Source organism: Hemitrygon akajei, chromosome 11, assembly GCF_048418815.1.
Source record: "Hemitrygon akajei chromosome 11, sHemAka1.3, whole genome shotgun sequence".
Lineage (NCBI taxonomy): Eukaryota > Metazoa > Chordata > Chondrichthyes > Myliobatiformes > Dasyatidae > Hemitrygon > Hemitrygon akajei.
Window position 1 is genome coordinate 7,104,425 of NC_133134.1, and position 20,796 is coordinate 7,125,220.

A 20,796-nucleotide genomic window follows, 5' to 3' on the forward strand; every position below is an offset into this window, starting at 1 on the left:
TCATTCTTTTGAATTCCAGTGAGTACAGGCCCAGAGCCATCAAACGCTCTTCATACGACAAGCCTTTCAATCCCAGAATAATGACCTCCTTCCTGTGCCCCTGCTCACGGTATTCCAAGTGCGGTCTCCTGTAGCAGTAGCCATTTCCCTCAGGAAAGCAGACCTCATTAGCAAGCATCAGTCTGGTGAGATACCATTTCCACATAAAATTCAATCGTCTGATTTGAGGCTTTAATCATGCTGAATTAATTCATTATCAACAACCTTGGTTGAACATACAACAGAGGACTGGAAATCACTGGGAATTTAAAAATAAAACAGATTAGTTTTATTTATCTGACTTGGACTCCTCATCTTTTTTTCTCTAGCCCTGATGAAGGGTTTCGGCCCAGAACGTTGACTGTTTACTCTTTTCCATAGACGCTACCCGGCCTGCTGAGTTCCTCCAGCACTTTGTGTGTGTTGCTTTGATTTTCAGCATCTGCCGGTTTTCGCTTGTTAGTGAAATGTGCCGTTTGCATCAACGCATCAACAACCAACACAATTCAAAGGTTGTGCTGGGCCAGCCTGCCAGTGTCGCTACGCTTCTGACGCCAACATAGCGTGCCCACAACTCACTTACCCTAACTCGTACGTCTTTGGACTGTGAGCGGAAACCCACATGGTGAAGGGGAGAATGTACAAACTCCTTGCAAACGGCGGTGGGAATTGAACCCCAACCGGAGATCGCCGGCGCGGTAAAGTGCCGTGCTAACTGCTATGTACTACCCCAAATTCCAAATGTAGGCGCAATCCTTATCATATGATTTATCAAGCAGGTGGTGTGCGACCTAAGTTTAGTCTGAAAACTGAAAAGCTGCAGATGCTGTGAAATTGAATGTTTGGTCAATACTATTTGTTCTTTCATTAATGTTCCTAGTACTTCAGTGTCTAACTCCCCTCCCCGGATTGGGTTGCTGTTGGTGATGAAGGGTCTCGGCCCGAGACATCGACTGTTTATTTCTCTCCATAGATCCTGCCTGAGTTGCTGAGTTCCTCCAGCATTTTGTGTGTGCTGTTGTCAGTGTTCATGTCCCAAAGTGAAATTTCAGTCTCTTGTTTCTCTGATTAATTATTCATTGCTTGGAAAGTAATGTATCTGCCAGCGAGGCTCTCTAGATAATGAATCTGCAGGCAGTGCATAAATCCGGCAAGCACTGATGTACAAAGGCCTCAGTCTGCGCAGTGTTGCTTTGTCAGATCTCGGTGTGGAAATGGAAAAGATCCTATTTGTAAGATGAAAAGGCATAGGAACAGAATTAGGCCATTCAGCCCATTGAGTCTGCTCTGCCATTCCATCATGCCTGACTTATTACCCCTCTCAACCCCATTCTTCTCCTTTCTCCCTATTTTTGACACCCTGACTAATCCAGAATCTATAACCTCCATTTTTAATATACCCAGTGACTCAGCCTCCACAGCCGACGGTGTGGTAATGAACTCCACAGCTTCACCATCCTCACCTCCGTTCTAAAAGGACTTCCTTCCACTCTCAGGCTGTGCTCTCCAGTCATGGACTCCCCACTATAGGAAACATCCTCTCTACATCCACTCTGTCCAGGCCTTTCAATATTTGATAGGTTCCAATGATATTCTCCCTCATTTTTCTAAACTCCCGCAAACACAGGTCCAGAGCCAACAAACACTCCTCATGTGTTAACCTTTTCATTCCCAGAATCATTCTTGTCAACGTCCTCTGGACTCTCTCCAATGTCAGCATATCCTTTCTTAGATAAGGGGCCCGAAACCAGTCTGACTTACAAAGCCTCTGCATCACATCCGTGCTTTTATATTCCAGTGCTCCTGAAATGAATGCTAACATTGTATTTGCCTTCAACGTGCTGCTGCAAGAATCCAATTCTCATGCCATCTATACCCTAGGTACAAATGCCCAACCTCTAGATACAAATACCGAGGCTCAGTACAAAAGCATCACAGGTGTTGGCTTATTATTGCCACATGTACCGAGATACTTTGATAAGTTTGTCTGGGCTGCTATCGTCAGTGTTCTGGGTGGCATGGTAGCGTAGTGTTTAGCACAATGCTTTACGGTACCAGTGACCCAGGTTCAATTCCTGCGCTGGTTGTAAGGAATTTGTACTTTCTCCCTGTGGCCACGTGGGTTTCCTCCCACATCCCTAAGATGTACCCACTGGTAGGTTAATTGGTTGTTGTAAGCTGTCCCGTGATTAGGCTCTGATTAATTTGGAGGTCGGCGGGAGGAGCAGCTCGAAGGGCTGGAAGGGTGCATTCCGCACTGCATCCCAATAAATAAACAAACAAACAAATAAATACATAGAATACGTGTCACATAGATCAATTCATTATATCGGAGCCACAACTCAAAAGACCAGGCAGCATCTATGGAGGGAAATAAGCAGTCGATGTTTCAGGCCAGGACCCTTCATCAGGACTGAAAGAGCAGAATGAGAAGGTGGGGGTGGGGAAGAAGTACAAGCTGGCAGGTGATAGGTGAAGCCAGGTGAGGGAGAGGGGATGAAGTAAGAAGCTGGGAGGTGAAAAGGTAAAGAGCTGAAGAAGAAGGAATCTGATTGGAGAGGTGGGTGGACCATGGGAGAAAAGGAAGGGGGTGGGGGGAACCAGGAGAAGATAATGGGCAGGTGAGGAGAACAGAAGAGCTGAGAGGGGAGCAAGAATGGGGAATGGAAAAAGAGAGAATGGTGAAGGAGGAGAAATGATCAGAAATTAGAGAAATTGAAGTTCAGAATTAGAAGTATCATCAGGTTTAATATCACTGGCATATGTCGTGAAATTTGTTGCTTTGCGGCTGCAGTACGTTGTAATACCTAACAAAAGCTATAAATTACAAGAAGTATGTACAAAAAATAAATTAAATAAGTAGTGCAAAAAGAGAGGAGAACAACTACTGAGGAAGTGTTCATGGGTTCAGTGTCCATTCAGAAATCGGAGGGCAGAGGGGAAGAAGCTGTTCCCGAATCGCTGAGTGTGTATCTTCAGGCTCCTGTAACTCCTCCCTGAAGGTGGCAATGAGAAGAGGGCACGTCCTGGGTGATGCCATCTTTTTGCGGCATTGTCTTTTGCAAGTTGGAGGATACCCAAATGGAATATGAGGTGTTTCTCCTCCAGCCTGAGAGTGGACTCATGGCAGTAGAGAAGGCCGTGGACTGGCATGTCGCAGTGGGAATGGGAGGTAGAGTTAAATTAGTGTTCGCTGGAAAAAAACCCCTTTTGAGGTGGACAGAGTGAAGGTTTTCAATAAAGTGGTCCCTCAATCTACTTGTTGGCAGCAGGAACCTGGCAACACTAGCACATCCTCAGATTGTTCTGGTTGCTGATACGAACAACGTATTTCACTGTATGTTTCGATGTATGTGTGATAAATCTTTAAAATGTTCCGTGGGAACAAAAACGATCTTCTGGAGGTGCTCAGTAGGCTGAGCAGCAACTGTGGGGAAAGGTATTGTTAACATTTCACCTTGAAATCCTATACCAGCTCCTAAAACATCAACTATTCTTTCACACACGCTGCTCGACCTGCTAAGTTCTTCCATCAGATTGTTTGTAACTCCAGATACCAGCATCTCTGTTTCTTCATTCAGAATCAGAACTAGAATCAGAATCAGAAACAGTTCACTGACATACAAGGTGCATTATAATTTATTGTTTTGTAGCAGCAGTACAATTGCAAACATATAAGATTGCTATAAATCATAAAATGGAGTAAATAGTGCAAAACAAATAACAGGTAGTGTTCATGGGTTCAGAACAAATTCTGGTTTACTGTATATATCACACGTACATCAAAGTACGCAGTGAAACGTGTCATTTGCACTAACAACCAGCACACCCAAGGATGTGCTGGGGGCAGCCCACAAGTGTTACTCCACATTCTGGAGCCAGCATAGCACATCCACAATGTTGATCAGAACACAACGTTGTTAAGAGTTTGATGAGATTTAGCACTTCACCATGGACTCTCATAAATTTCTATAGATGTACGGTGACTGGTTGTCCCATTGTTGGGTACGGAGGTTCCAATGCACAGGATCGCAAGAGGCTCTGGAGGGATGTAGACTCTGCCAGTCTATCAGGAGCATAACCTTCCCTTCCACAGAGAACGTCTTCACAAGCAGTGCCTCAAAAATGGAGGCACCCATCATGAAGGACCCTCACTATTTGGGTCATGCCCTCTTCTCGTCCCTCCCATCAGAGAGGAGGTACAGAAGCCTGAACAAAACCCACGCTCAATTATTTAGGAATAGATTCTTACCCTCTGCCATCAGTTTTCTGAGCAATCCATGAATCTGCGAGTCTAGGCCAGAAACTGGAGGCTGGACATCTGATGTCTGTAAGTGTGAGTGTCCAGGGTCAAGGACTGGAGGCCTGGAGGCAGCCTGTCCTGGGGAGGAAGGCCTGTCTTTATGTGTGAGGCAGTGGAAAAGGGGCTTGTTATCCTGCCCTCAGACTGTCGGTCATTGATACAAAAGTTGTAATCCACCGCATGTTTCGATGTACATGAGATAAATAAACCTGAATCTTGAATCTTGTCTCCAGTTCCATGAGATGTTCAATGTATTGGAACCACGTAGAACAAACAGAACAACCCAGCACACACGTATACTGTGCCTGAATACCTTGCACTCCACCCCCCACCGTCTCCAACTCCCAGCCGTCTCCACCCCCCACCGTCTCCAACTCCCAGCTGTCTCCAACCCCACCGTCTCCAACTCCCAGCCGTCTCCAACTCCCAGCCGTCTCCACCCCCCACCACCTCCAACTCCCAGCCGTCTCCACCCCCCACCGTCTCCAACTCCCAGCCGTCTCCACCCCCCACCGTCTCCAACTCCCAGCCGTCTCCAACTCCCAGCCATCTCCAACTCCCAGCTGTCTCCACCCCCCACCGCCTCCAACTCCCAGCCGTCTCCACCCCCCACCGCCTCCAACTCCCAGCCGTCTCCACCCCCCACCATCTCCAACTCCCAGCCGTCTCCACCCCCCACCGCCTCCAACTCCCAGCCGTCTCCACCCCCCACCATCTCCAACTCCCAGCCGTCTCCACCCCCCACCGCCTCCAACTCCCAGCCGTCTCCACCCCCCACCATCTCCAACTCCCAGCCGTCTCCAACTCCCAGCCATCTCCAACTCCCAGCCGTCTCCACCCCCCACCACCTCCAACTCCCAGCCTTCTCCACCCCCCACTGCCTTCAACTCCCAGCCGTCTCCACCCCCCACCGCCTCCAACTCCCAGCCGTCTCCACCCCCCACCGCCTCCAACTCCCAGCCGTCTCCACCCCCCACCGCCTCCAACTCCCAGCCGTCTCCAACTCCCAGCCATCTCCAACTCCCAGCCGTCTCCACCCCCCACCGCCTCCAACTCCCAGCCATCTCCAACTCCCAGCCGTCTCCACCCCCCACCACCTCCAACTCCCAGCCGTCTCCACCCCCCACCGCCTTCAACTCCCAGCCGTCTCCACCCCCCACCGCCTCCAACTCCCAGCCGTCTCCAACTCCCAGCCGTCTCCACCCCCCACCACCTCCAACTCCCAGCTGTCTCCAACTCCCAGCCGTCTCCACCCCCCACCACCTCCAACTCCCAGCCGTCTCCACCCCCCACCACCTCCAACTCCCAGCCGTCTCCACCCCCCCACCGTCTCCAACTCCCAGCCGTCTCCACCCCCCACCGCCTCCAACTCCCAGCCGTCTCCACCCCCCACCGCCTCCAACTCCCAGCCGTCTCCACCCCCCACCGTCTCCAACTCCCAGCCGTCTCCACCCCCCACCGTCTCCAACTCCCAGCCGTCTCCACCCCCCACCGCCTCCAACTCCCAGCCGTCTCCACCCCCCCCACCGCCTCCAACTCCCAGCCGTCTCCACCCCCCACCGTCTCCAACTCCCAGCCGTCTCCACCCCCCACCGCCTCCAACTCCCAGCCGTCTCCACCCCCCACCGCCTCCAACTCCCAGCCGTCTCCACCCCCCACCGCCTTCAACTCCCAGCCATCTCCACCCCCCACCGCCTCCAACTCCCAGCCATCTCCAACTCCCAGCCGTCTCCACCCCCCACCGTCTCCAACTCCCAGCCGTCTCCACCCCCCACCGTCTCCACCCCCCACCACCTTCAACTCCCAGCCGACTCCACCCCCCACCGCCTTCAACTCCCAGCCGTCTCCAACCCCCACCGTCTCCACCCCCCACCACCTCCAACTCCCAGCCGTCTCCACCCCCCACCGTCTCCAACTCCCAGCCGTCTCCACCCCCCACCGTCTCCACCCCCCACCACCTTCAACTCCCAGCCGTCTCCAACCCCCACCGTCTCCACCCCCCACCACCTCCAACTCCCAGCCGTCTCCACCCCCCACCGTCTCCAACTCCCAGCCGTCTCCACCCCCCACCGTCTCCACCCCCCACCACCTCCAACTCCCAGCCGTCTCCAACTCCCAGCCATCTCCAACTCCCAGCCGTCTCCAACTCCCAGCCGTCTCCAACTCCCAGCCGTCTCCATCTCACTGACACTCCCTTCCTGCTCTGGTCACTTTTCATCTTTAATTGCTGCTATACTACTGCTTTTTAATGATGTAGTGCCAGTAATATTATGCCACCCTTGGGCAAGGTGTGGCACCTGCTTAGCCCCCCCCCCCCCCACTGAGATCAGGGTCATGTGAACCCATGGGAGCAGGTGGTGGATGGTCGAATGAGCAGCCGGTGCAGATCTCAAGTCCTGGCTCTGTGACCGCTGACACCAGGCAGACAATCTCTGACGAGTATTGATAATGGCTGCAGTCACCCGTCTTGTAAAGACACTGCCCAGAAGGCAATGGCAAACCACTTCTGCAGAAAATTTGCCAAGAACATCATGGTCGTGGAAAGACCATGGTCGCCCACGTCATACGACACGACACATAACGATGAGGATGAGTAATCTCATCTCTTCTTACATCATCATCAACCTCACATCTGTGTTAACCCGTCAATCTTCAGGCCAGGCCACTCAGGGATTTGTGTTAATATTATTTTGTGACTGTATGACCTTTGGCCCAGAGGAATATTGTTTTGTTTACCTGTATATACGTGTACTGTGATTTGCACCTTGGTCCCCGAGGAATGATGTTTCATTTAGCTGTACGCATGTGTATGGCTGAATGACAATCTGCTTGAACCTGAACAAGCCCACAACATCAGGCCTGTGCCTCTGTGGAAGATCAGGGACAGGGGAAGAGAAATGCTGATGGTGTAATGACGTAACGGTGTAATGGTGTAAACAGAAAGAAGTGGAAACAATACATAGAAATCTGCAGAAAGCAACCAAGTGGACGTTTATACTACAATTAAAATTCCCACAGTACCCTAGCATGCTGTCTCTCTCTCTCTCTCTCTTCTCTCTCTCTCTCCTCCCTCTCTCTCTCTCTCTCTCTCTCTCTCTCTCTCTCTCTCTCTCTCTCTCTCTCTCTCTCTTTCTTTCTATATATGCACCGTACTGTATGTATTGTGTTTTGCCTGTTGGCCCCTGGGGAATATTGTTTCATTTAGCTGTATACATGTGTACAGTCAATGACAATGAAGTTGAATTTGAACTTGAACATCTTGTCTCCACATTCTTTTTCACACATCAGCCACACCATGTCCTTGCCTCCAAAATGTATTTTATTTTGTTTTGCAAGACCTTCCCCTGAGTAAGAAACCAATCAATCACTTAGGACAGTGCGTTTATCTGAGTATACTTTTCCATTCTGCTGTTCGATTAAACAAAGATGTCTTGACCAATTCTTGCCTCAGAGGTGAAAGGTTTATGTGTCATAACATCACGGCCTTTCTGGGTTAGTTCTTGACTTAGGCATCAGGTTGTCTTGACAGTGCAACTAGCTGCAGGAATTCTGCAATGGAAACACAGGACTACATGCATATTCAATAATAAATTAACAACAGACGATTAAGTCGGGAAGAAAAGGAAACCAAAGACTCTCGCAAATCTCTACAGTTGAACCATGGAGAGATTTCTGACCGGTTGCATCACCATCTGGTGTGGAGGGGCCACCGCACAGGGTCGGGAAAGGCCGCAGAAAGCTGCAAACTCAGCCAGCCCCATCATGGGCACTCGCTTCCCCAGCATCGAGAACATCTTCAAATGGTGATGCCTCAGGAATGTGGACCTAGGATTAAGGAGCCCCACCATCAAGGATATGCCCTCTTTTCATTACGATCATCAGGGAGGAGGTATAGGGGCTTGAAGATACATACTCAATGTTTTGCTCCCCTCTACAATCAGATTTCCAAATAGTCATGTGTCCATGGATACTAACTCTTTACTATTTATTTTGCAATGTATAGTAAGTTTTATGACTTCACGCTGTACTGCTGCCACAAAAGGCCTAGAGTGGATGTTTCCAATAGTGGGAGAGTCTAGGAGTGAAGAGCACAGCCTCCAAGAAGGAAAGAAATTTCTCCTCATCCCCGACCTAAAGGGACATCCTTGTATTCTGAAGCTGTGCCCTCTGGTCCTAGACTCTTCCACTATTGGAAATATCCTCTCCACATCCACTCTATCTGTGTCCTCTCGTCCTAGACTCTCCCACTATTGGAAATACCCTCCCAAAGACCATAGTATCCAGGATCCCCCTCACTCTTCTAAACTCCAGCGAGTACAGGCCCAGAGCCATCAAAAGCTCCTCATATATTAACCCTTTCATTCCTAGGATCACTCTTGTGACCCTCCTCCGACTCTTTTCTAAAGCCAGCACGTCCTTCTTTAGATATGGGGCCCAAAGCTGATCACTGGTTACATTAAAGGAAGTTAAACTTACCCTGGAATTTGATTTGTCCGTCACCATCATTGTCGACAGCGGAGACCATGGACTGGATCTCTTCATCAGTCAGCATCCTGGCATCAGGTGAGAAGTATTTAAGAAAGGACCTGAAGCAGGAAGCAAGATGGTCAGATCCTAATAAGCAATAAGGTAAACAACACCCACAACTTACATTCTTGTAGCAAAACATCTCAATATGCTTCACTAGAGACAGCCACATTGACACATATGTTTTGGTCGTGTTCTCTACTGATACACTTTTGGAAGTCTATTTTCTCAACAATTTCTAAAGTTTTAAAAATTAATTTACAACCTAATAAATCGACAGTTTTATTTGGTATAATCCCTCAATATATTCATGGTATTTCTCCATCAGACCAACATGTAATTGCACTTGTTACATTATTGGCCAGAAGGGCGATTTTGTTGAAATGAATCGGCAATGCAGAATCCTTCTACATCTGAGTGGCCAAGGACGGACAAAGATGGAGGACTTTCACTCCTGCCCTAACCACTGGCGGCGTGTCGAGCAGTAAGTGCGTGTGTTGAAGCATGAAGCCATTTGCGAGCTGCTCCCAGCACGTTCTCAGTCCATGTCGGTCGTTGACAGAAATGACACATTTCACTGTAAGGTTTTGATGCTTTGATGTACATTTGAAAAATAAAGCTAATCTTTAAATCTTTAAAAATTAAATTGATGGATGTTGAAGAGGCTGGAATTGCATTGGCACAGACATTTTGGAGGATTGCACGGGTAGGGGAGATACCAGAGGTATGCAGAGGGTATGAGCTCAGAGAGACTTGGAAACTAGGGCAATAATTTTCCAGTGAAGAGACAATTGGTTGTGTGCATTTCTGGTCACCTACCTACAGGAAAACTCAATCAGATTAAATTTACCAGGAGAGCTGGAGAAGGATCTCCTGCTCCTTCCTTTTCTTGCATGGTCTTCTGTCTTCTCCTGTCCGATTCCCCCTTCTCCAGCCCTTGATCTCTTTTGCTAATCAACCTTCCAGCTCTTTATTTCGCCCCTCTCCCTCCCGATTTCACCTATCACCTGCCACCTTGTACATCTTCCTCCCCTCCTCCCCGACTTCTTAGTCTGACTCCATCCGCTTTCCTTTCCAGTCCTGGTGAAGAGTCTCAGCCTGAAACATTGTCTGTCTATTCCTTACCACAGATACTGCCTGACCGGCCGAGTTCCTCCAGGATTTGGTGATGAGAAGTGTGACTGAGTAGCTCTGATGAAAGGGCATTGACCCAGAAGTGAATGCTGCAAATATTCAACATCACCTCAGAGGAAACGTTAACTGCTCCTCTCTCTCCAGATGCTGCCTGACCTGCTGTGTATTGCCAGCACTTCTGCTTATGTGTCAGATCTCAAGTATGGCCAGTGCTTTGTTTTAGAACCACGACCCCCCGCTGCTGAACGTCATCGGCTGAAGCCAGGTTTGCTCTTACTTGAGCTCAGTCTTCTCAATGTAGCCGCTGCCATCCTTGTCCAGAATTGCAAAGACCTTCTTTACGTCGTTGGGAGATTTACCAGTGAGGCCACTTGTCTCAAAGAACTTCTTGAAGCTGAATGATTCTGGGGATGGAATGGAAAGATCATTATCACAGAACAGTACAGCACAGTACAGGCCCTTCAGCCCAAAATGTTGTGCTGATCCTTTAACCTACTCCAAGAGCAATCTAACCCTTCCCTCCCTCATAGCCCTCCTTTTTCTGTCATCTATTGTTAGGAAGATTGATTGATTGATTGATTGATTGATTAGCTCCATTTGTCACGTGGACATTGAAACATACCGTAAAACGCGTTGCGTACGTCAAATCAAGTCAGCGAGAATTGAGCAAAAAGGCAGCTCACAGGTGTCACCGTGCTTCAGTGCCGACGTAGCACGCCCACAACTTACTAATCCTAACTGTCTGGCTTCAGAATGCGGGAGGAGGCCCACGCAGTCATGAGGGGAACGTACAGTCGTTGGTGGGAATCGAACCCTTATCCTACAGCTGGCTGCTGTAAAATGTTGCGCTAACCACTACACTATCGCGCTGGAAAGGAAGTGGTCGCGGGGGAAGGGGGAGTAAGGACGGGGACCTAGCCCTTAGATCCACACGACACGAAACAATTTACTTCATAAGACCATATGACATAGGAGCACAATTCAGCCCAACGTCTGCTCTACCATTGAATCTTGGCTGATTTATTATCCCTCTCAACCCCATTCTCCTGCCTTCTCTCTGTAACCTTTGATACCCTTGCCTATCAGAAACCTATCAACCTCCCCTTTAAATATACCCAATGAATTGGCCTCCACTGGCATCTCTGTCAATGAATTCCACAGATTAACCACCCTCTAGTAAAAGAACTCTCTCCTCATCTCTGTTCTAAATGGATGCTCCTCTATTCTGAAGTTGTGCCCTCTGGTTCTGAACTCCCACGCCATAGGAGACGTCCTCTCCATGTCCACTCTATCTAGGCCTTCCGATATTCCATAGGTTTCAATGAGATTCCTGCTCATTTTTCCAAACCCCAGTGGGTACAGGCCCAAAGCCATCAAATACTCAAAATACATTAACCTTTTCATTCCTAGGATCAACCTTGTGCATCTCATCTGGACCCTCTCCAATGCCGGCACATTCTTAAATAAGGGGCCCAAAACTGCTCACGATACTCCAAGTGAGGCTTCCCAGTGCCTTGTAAAGCCTCAACAGTTCAGCCCTGCTTTTGTATTCTAGTCCTCTCAAAATAAATGCTAACATTGCATGTTCCTTCCTTACCACTGTTACGTACCCCGTAACTGGGTCACTTACCGGCAAAGATAGAGAGGTCCGTTGAAGTCTGATGGTACTATTTTTAACAGTATTTATTGATAAAAATACACAAAAATAATAGCAATGCAAACATACAGATAATATACGTCGTCAATATTAAATCTAAAAGCGCAGGTATAATAATAATCAATAAGAAATGGCTCTATCGTTGTCTAGGGGATAATATATTGTCCGATGGAAATATAAAAGTCACTCAAGTTCATTCAAGCTGCAGCCTTGGGTTGAAGTCAAGAGAGAGAGTTTAAAACTTGCCCATTCCTTTTATGATGTCAATCCTTCGAGAGTCGTTGGGGCTGATTTCTCCTTTGTTTTAGCTAAAGCCGTTCTTCCGTGGTAAGGCCCACCAATTCCGAGGTAAATGGAAAAGGGCACACGTGGGCTTTCCACCGGCTTTTGCTATTACGCTGTTACAGGATTTCTAGCGTTTCTTCTGGTGCGTCTGAAGGGGCCGTTCCCCAGACCCTCTTTTATCCCCACTCACGGGGTCTCAGATGTCAATCAGGGTGGAATGATGCCATCCCCCAACCAGCCCACGTTGCCTGAGGGCTTCCACGAAGCACAGTACTCAATACACAATTCCTTCTCCGAGAGACAATGGCCGTTTCCCTTGGCTTTGTATCGCCGAGGGGCCAGGACATTCCAAACGTCTCTCTCTCATTTCCTGGGTCTCCTGACCTGACTTAATAGCGATCTTGCGATTCTCAAAAAGGAAGGGGCACAGGCGTAACACCACCGACTCAACCTGCAAGTTAACCTTTAGGGAGTCTTGCGCAAGGACTCCCCAGTTCCTCTGCACCTCTGATTTCAGAATTTTCTCCCCATTGACAAAGGCGTTTCTCCTGAACTCTCCATTTGATCTACGGTGACTGCCTCCCATCTGCGGTCCACGTTTATAGTTTCTCCCACTTTACCCTTTCAAACCGACATGGCACAGTGTAGCCACTCCCTCACGGCAATCCCGGTTCAATCTCAACACTCTATCCCGAACTTTGCTCTCTTTCCTTTTTGTGACTACCTCGAGGCATTTAAAGTTCAAAGTTCAAAGCAAATCTGTTTTCAAAGTACATGTATGTCACCATGAGATCCACTTTCTTGCAGGCATACTCAGTCAATCCATAATAGAATATAATAACCAGCACAGAATCAATGAAGGAGCCACATCAACTTGGGCATTCAACCAGCGTGCAAAAGACTACAAACCGTGCAAGTATGAAAAGTAAGATACAATAATAATAAATAAATAAATGAACAATAAATATCGAGAACATGGGATGAAATGTATCCATGGCATGATCTGTCTGGATGGCAGGCAAACAAAACCTTTTCACTGTAATGCACACAAAATGCCGAAGGAACTCAGCAGGTCAAGCAGCAATAATGGAAATGAATAAACAGTCGATGTTTCAGGCTGAGACCCTTATTCAGGAGCGAAAAGGAAAAGGGAAGATGCCTGAATAAAAAGGTAGTAGGGGAGGGGAAGGGAGGACATTCTAGAATCATAATGTGTGTGTGGGAAAGGTAAAGGGCTGGAGAAGAAGGAATCCGATAGGAGAGGAGAGTGGAGCATGGGAGAGAAAGGGAAGGAGGAGGGACATCAGAGGGAGGTGATAGGCAGGAGAGGAGAAGAGGTGAGAGGCCTGAGAGGGGAATAGAAGAAGGGGGAAAAGTGGCGGGGGAAAGATCTTACTGGAAGGAGAAATCAATGTCAATGCCATCAGGTAGGAGGCTACCCAGATGGAATATGAGTAGTTGCTCCTCCACCCTGAGAGTGGTCTCATTGTGGCAAAAGGGACCAACATATCGGAAAGCGGATGAGGATAGGAATTAGAATAGTTGGCCACCAGCTTTTTGCTGTACTGTGTACGGCAGCTAGGAAGCCGTGGTAACGTAGAGGTTAGTGTGACAGTTTTGCAGATTGGGACATTGGAGTCCTGAGTTCAATTCCAACCTCCTCTGTAAGGAGTTTGTATACTCTGCCCGTGAAAGTGTGTGTTTCCTCCGGGGGCTCCAGTTTCCAAAGGCGTACCGGTTAGTAGGTTAACTGGTTTGTGATTAGGCTGCGGTTAATAGGTGGGTTGCTGGCTGGATCGGCTCCAAGGGCCAGAAGGACCTGTATCTCTAAATGAATAAACCAATTACCAATATTTTTTGCAGACTCAATCAAAGAAAGTAAATCTTTTACCTTTGCATTGTTCAATTGCCTTGGAGATGTCACCGGCTCCCAGGATTTCGGTTATTTTCATGGTAGAAACTATCCAACAAAATAATACAATTAGTTGTAACTAGCTTGTAATGAGAGGCTCTTTGGGGTTCCCCTTCCCCCATATTTACTGGAAGCGTTGTAGACGAGGGACTCGGAGTATTTTGGAAGACCCACACCACCCATCCCGCAAACTCTTTAACCCACTACGGTCAGGAAGGAGGGACAGGAGCATCTGGACCAGGTCTGTCAGACTGGGTAACAGCTCCTTCCCTCCGGCTGTGAGACTAATGAATACCCTGCCATCACCGAGGTCTCGTCACTGGGACAGCGAGCTGTCTACTGTTTACCTGTGGTGTGCACTACAGGCTTCAGAGCATCCGCACCAGGACCACCAGACTCAAAAACAACAGCTTTCCCCAAGCCATCAATCAGGCTGACCACCACCACCACCCACTAACCCACCCGTCCACAGCAGCCACTTCCCCTCACAGGTCCTCATCCCCCCCCATGACTGCCACATTACCCTGACACTGCACAGCTCTTACCTACACTGACACAGTCACTGTCCTATTGTGTTTTCATGTGCCCTGCCCTGCTACTCTTGCCAAGAGTTACCCTCACTTTATCATTTCAAAGTTCAAAGTGAAGTACGGATATGTCACCATATACGACCCTGAGATTCACTTCCCTGTGGGCGTTCACAGTGAATCTATAGAATAATAACCATAACATAATCAATGAAATTCCCAACTAGGGCATTCAGTCAGAGTGCAGAAGACACCAAAATGCAAATACAAAAATAAATAAATAAGAACAATAAATAAATAAGCAATAAATATCGAGAACATGAGATGAAGAGCCCTTCCTGTCAGAGTCATCTTATGTTCAGAATGTCCAGCAGCTAGCATCTCTTTATGCACATACAATCAGTCTGTATAAGCTAACCTTCCGTATATACAGCCATACTCAACAGCTACTTGTACACCGTGTTTTATAGGACTGTTTATAAACTTATATTTATCGGGCGACGGGGTGGAGATACATCTCTGCCAAAGGAGGTGTAAGGTGCTCCTTCCCTCCGCTAGCCTGCAGGTCACCATTGGACAAGGTGTAGCACCTGCTTAGCCCCCGATCAGGGTCACGTGAAGCCACGGGAGCAGATGGTGGACGGTCGTACGAGCAGCCAGTGCAGATCACAAGTTCTGGTTATGTGACCACTGACAGACCATCTCTGAAGAGTATTGATAACGGCTGGGGCCACTCATCTTGTAAAGACACTGCCAATGGCAATGGCAAACCACTTCTGTAGAAAAATTTACCAAGAGCAATCCTGATGGTAGATAGAGAGAAGAGCAAGAACAGTGTGAAGGGGATCTTCCTCACAGGAGGAGCAGGTTAAAGACAGATGGGAGACGATAATTGCCCACGTCACACGACACGGCACATAATGATGATGGTGATGATTTATAATTATTGTGTTTTTATGCTGCATCAGATCCAGAATAACAATCATTTTGTTCTCCTTTACACTCGTGTACTGAAGAATGGCAATAAACAATCTGAAGCCTTGCACTCAACATCAGCAAAACCAAAGAGCTGATAGTGGACTTCAGAAAGGGTAGTCAAGGAACCACACACCAGTTCTCACAGAGGGATGGAAGTGGAGAGAGCGAGCAATTTCAAATTCCAGGGTGTCAAGATCTCTGAGGACCGAACACATTGATGCAGCTATAAAGAAGGTAAGACAGCAGTTATATTTCATTGGGAGTTTGAGGAGATTTAGGTTGTCATCTGAAACACTTGAAAACTTCTACAACACACACAAAATGCTGGAGGAACTCAAGAGGCCAGGCAGCATCTAGGAAAAGAGTACAGTTGACATTTCGGGCTGAAACATTGACTGTACTCTTTTCCTAGATGCTGCCTCAAAGCCCATCCACCCTGACCAAAGGGTTTCAGCCTGAAACATCGACTGTACTCTTTTTCTGGATGCTGCCTGGCTGCTGAGTTCCTCCAGCACTTTGTGTGTGTAGCTCGGATTTCCAGCATCTACAGATTTTCTCTTGTTTGTGATTCGGAAACGTCTACAGATGTACCGTGGAGAGCATTCTGACAGGCTGCATCAGCGTCTGATATGGGGGAGAGGTGATACTGCACAGGATCGAAGTAAATTGCAGAAAGTTGTAAAATTAGTTTTCTCTGACTTGGGTACTAGTCTCCAAAGTATCCAAGGCATCTTCTAGGAGCAGTGCCTCAGAGAGGCAGCATCCATCATTAAGGACCCCCTGCCACCCAGGACATGCCCTCTTCTCACTGTTACCATCAGGAAGGAGGTACAGAAGCCTGAAGGCACACACTCAGCGATTCAGGAACAGCTTCTTCCCCTCTGCCATCCAATTTCTAAATGGACATTGAACCCATGAACACACTTTATTACTTATTTTAATTTAACTATATAATATACATATATATAATTACAGTAATTCAGATTTTTACTATATTTGTCATGTATTGCATCGTACTGTTGCCACAAGATTAACAAGTTTCACAACATATGCTGGTGATATTAAACCTGATTCTGATCTTGAACCTTGCCCATCACATCAGGGAGAAGATACAAGAACCTGATGTGGAATAACCCAGCACTTCCAAGCAGAAAACCTGTGAGTTTTCAAACAGGGGTAACATTATTACCGCACCAGGGAAGGGGGTTCAACCCCAGCCGCTGTCTGTAAGGCATTTGTACGTTCTCCCCGTGACTGCGTGGGTTTCCACTTTTCAAAATAGATAAAAGCACTCCCTGAAATAACCTTCCCGTACACATACTGGTTCCAAATCTACTTCTGAAATGACATATTATAAACAAGCTTTTAAAGATTACTCTTATTTGCCACGTGCACGTCGAAACGTTGAAACATGCAGTGGAATGTATCGTTTGCGTCAAATCAGATCAGCAAGAGTTGTGCTGGGGGCGGTCCGCCAACGTCACCACGCTCTCGCCGGTAACGTAGAATGCCCGCAACTCAGTAACCATAACTATCTCTGGAAAGTGGGAGGAAATATTGAAGCATCAGGGGAAACTCACACAGTTACGGGGAGAACGTACAAACTCCTTACAGACAGCGGCAGATATGAAGCTGGTCACTGGCACTGTAATAACATAAAGCTAACCACTACACTGCTATGCCACTGTGTCCTCCCCAATCGACATATTACAACTAAGCTTGACTTATCAGTGAGCTTCACAGCATCAAGGATGCTGGTACCTGACACTATATGATTACTTATTTATTGAGATACAACGTGGAACAGGTCCTTTCGACCCTTCGAGCTGTGCTACCCAGCAGTCCTCTGATTTAACCCTAGTCTAATCACGGGACAATTTACAACGATGAATTAACCTACCGACCGGTACGTCTTTGGACTGTGGGAGGAAACCGGAGCACCCGGAGGAAACCCACTCTGTCATGGGGAGAACGTGCGAACTCCTCACAGGCAGCAGAGGGAATTGAACCCGGGTCGCAGGTACTGTAAACCACTGGGCTAATCACCATGCCACTGTGTTGCCCCAATGATAGTAATCTGCATCAGAATCTGATCTGACTAAGAAGCGCAGTATATTCCTTTAATAGAGGCCACTGTGACAATCTTACCAAAGCTCCAGGCAAGGGTACAAATTCCCCACTATCTCCACCACCGCACTTTATCGACGATCCCCAGGATCTGTGGCTGTCCTTGCAGGTTGATCAGCGGGCAGGCAGACCATGATCTAATTCTGCTAATGTGACAGCTACTGGGTGGGTGAGCAGGGCTGGTAAATGGGGTATTTGACATCGTTTGGTGGGTGGATTTTTCCGGCTCCCACCACCCGCCTGCTTCAGTGCTCTTGAGCCTGAGAGGACTGAGATCTTCGAGTTCCTCAGACTGAACATCACCGGTAGCCTGTCCTGATCCAGCCACGTAGATACTGCGGCCAAGAAATCTCATTAACATCTCTCCTTCCTCAGGAGGCTGAAGAATTTGGGCACGTCCCTGTGAACCCTTATCAATTGTTATTGAAAGCATCCTCTCCGGATACATCCCCTGCTTGGCACGGCAACTACTCCGCACGTGACCGCAAGACACTGCAGAGACGGGTGGACACAGCCCAGCACATCACGGGAACCAGCCTCCCCTCCACGGACTCTGTCCACGCTCCTCACCGCCTCAGTAAAGCAGCCGGCAGAATCAAAGACCCCCCCCCCCCCCCCCCACCCTGGACATTCTCTCTTCTACCCGTTCCCATTCGGCAGAAAATAAAAGAGCCTTCAAACACATACCGCCAAGCCCAAGGGCAGTTTTTGCTCCTCTCTTATAGGCCTATTAAATGGTTCCGTACCTCAGTGACGGTGTAACGACTTGATCTGTTTGCACTGCATCTTTTGGAGTGAACCTGGGTTGATGGCACTGTATTGGTGTTACACTAACCGCTATCACCGCACCTTACCGTCCTGGCTTGTCCTGGAAAGCTGTGTCTGATTCACCCAGTAGACGAGAAGAACCACTCTTGATGTTGGAGCTGGACCTCTGGGGTCCTGACCAGGAAACAGCCCCCTGAGCCCATGACTGGGACCGGGTTCCCCAGGTGATGGGGGCTCATCCCCAAGAGAATGCACCTGTGCAGAGCGAGAGCACCAATCCCAGTACTACTCACCTGGCCGAGATCGTCCTTCTCCTCCCTGAGTGAGAGCAAGTGGGAAAGGAAGAACTGGGTGCTTTCTGAGGTGCACCTGTGCTTTTAAATACCTTCACCCTGCATACCAGAGAGGGGGTTGTGCGTCATGGCACGTTATTCAATGGTGGAGAACCGTGACAAAACAGAAGTAATAGTTCTCATCGTGGTGTTTGGGAAGAACCAATGAGCTGTGTCTGTGTGTGTGAGAGAGAGAGAGAGAGTGATGTGTGTACCTACAGCTATGGAACAGTGGTGTTTACTGGTGAATGATACGTTCCCAGCCATTTACCTCAACGCCCTATGCAGGCACAGTGACCTTTACAGCTCTAGGGTCTGAGTCACAGAGAAGTACAGCACAGAAACAGGCCCTTTGGCCCATCTAGTCCATGCTGGAAACTATTTAAGCTGCCTACTCCCAGTGCCCTGCACATGGACCATAGCCCTCCATACCCCTACTATCCATTTGCCTATCCAAACTTCTCTTAAGCGTTGAAATTGAGCTTGCATCCACTACTTGCGCTGGCAGTTAATTCCGTGCTCTCTCAACCCTTTGAGTGAAGAAGCTTCACCTCATTTTCCAATTAAACTACTCAGCTTTCACCCTTAACCTATGACCTCTAGTTGTAGTCACACCCAACCTCAGTGGAAAAAGCCTGCTTGCATTTACCCTATCTATACCTCTCATAATCTTGTGACCCTTTATCAAATCTCCACTCAATCTTCGACGTTCTAACGAATACAGTCTTAACCTATTCAATCTTTCCTTATGAATCTACTGCTGAACAAGCCTCCAATATAGGGATAGGTTGAGTGAGCAAGGGCTTTTCTCTTAGGAGTGAAGGAGGACAAGAGGAGATATGATAGAGGTGTATAAGATGATAAGAGGCATACATTGAGTTGGCAGCTGAGTTTGTTCCCCAGGGCAGAAATGGGTAATATACTTACTTACTTAAGCCCATTACCCCTACAGGGGCATAGGGTACTGACGGAAGCTCACCACAGTGCTCTATCCTGGGCCAGTCTTTCCAGTTGTTGCCCAGGTGTTGTCCATCTTAACTTTGTAACTCTCCCAGGGATGAGGTCTTTGGACTTTCTGATGGCGATTCTGTAGCTCTGGGTTCTTACGGGTTGGGGTTGCCAGCCCCACGCCCAACCCTCCTCCTTTCACAGCCGGGCTTGGGACCATCCATGGCGGAGTTAAATGACTCATATGGAGGGGCACAATTTTAAGATGATTGGAGGAAAGTACAGAGGAGAAATCAGAGGTAGGTTCTTTATGCAGAGAGTGTTAGTGTGTAACCCCTCCTACCAGGGGTGGTAGTAGATGCAGGTACATGAGTGATCATATGCATACTTTGATAATAAATTTACTTTGAACATTGAACTAGTTGAAATTTTGAAAACAAATCCTCTGGTTACCATTGACTGTAGCACCTTGTGGAGTGCAAATCCTCTCCTATATTTGCTGTCCTGGCCGGGATGGGGGAGGGGGGGGATCTTTGATTATTCTGGCTGCTTTAGTGACAGGTACTGACAGAGTCCATCGAGGGGAGGCTGGTGTAACGTGCAGGGCTCTGACCACAACTCTCTGCGGTTTCTTGTGGTCTGTTTAGCGCATTGAACAAACGGCCTCAGAGTCTGGATTTGATTGCTTTGCACTTTAAAAAAGTTACATAAAATAAACTGGAATCTAACATGGATGTAAACATAATCAAAATGCAGAAAGCAGAGAGTGTAAATAGATAGACTCCTTTCAGGTGTCTGGACTGTAGCTGATACAGTGACACAGGAATTAGTCATGGGCACCCAGCTACTGTTTGTCTGTCCTGTGTGTGGTCTTTCATTGATTCTATTGCGTTTCTTTGTATTTACTGTAAATGCCTGCAAGAAAATGAATCTCAGGGTAGTATACAGTGACATATATGTCCGTTCGTTATGTGTCGTGTTGTACAACATGGGGGATCGTGGTCTTTCTATGACCATGTTTGTTCTTGACAGATTTTTCAGCAGAAGTGGTTTGCCATTGTCTTCTCCTGGACAGTGTCTTCACAAGACGGGTGACCCCAGCCATTATCATTATCTTCAGGGATTGTCTGCCTGCTTCATTGGTCGCATAACCAGGACTTGTGATCTGCACCGGCTGCTCGTACGACCATCCACCACCTGCTCCCATGGCTTCACATGACCCTCACTGGGGGGAAGGGGGTGGTGTTAATCAGTTGCTA

The 20,796-nt window shown here is 48.0% G+C and overlaps 1 protein-coding gene across 2 annotated transcripts in view; it reads right to left on the reverse strand.

Annotated features, from left to right (window-relative positions):
* LOC140735290 (parvalbumin, thymic CPV3-like) overlaps window positions 1-18,634 on the reverse strand; it is a 103,111-nt gene extending 84,477 nt beyond the window's left edge. Inside the window, exons 1-5 of one of the 2 annotated variants that reach the window (XM_073060171.1) lie at window positions 18,551-18,634; window positions 13,837-13,905; window positions 10,281-10,407; window positions 8,819-8,928; window positions 7,644-7,891 (exon numbers count right to left, since the gene is read on the reverse strand). In XM_073060171.1, the coding sequence (XP_072916272.1) occupies window positions 7,848-7,891; window positions 8,819-8,928; window positions 10,281-10,407; window positions 13,837-13,897 (342 nt within the window). In that variant the 5' untranslated portion in view covers window positions 13,898-13,905; window positions 18,551-18,634 and the 3' untranslated portion in view covers window positions 7,644-7,847. Of the gene's footprint in view, window positions 1-7,643; window positions 7,892-8,818; window positions 8,929-10,280; window positions 10,408-13,836; window positions 13,906-18,550 lie in introns of those variants that run through there. The other variant, XM_073060172.1, reaches the window with a different exon arrangement.
* Window positions 18,635-20,796: the final 2,162 nt, after the last annotated feature.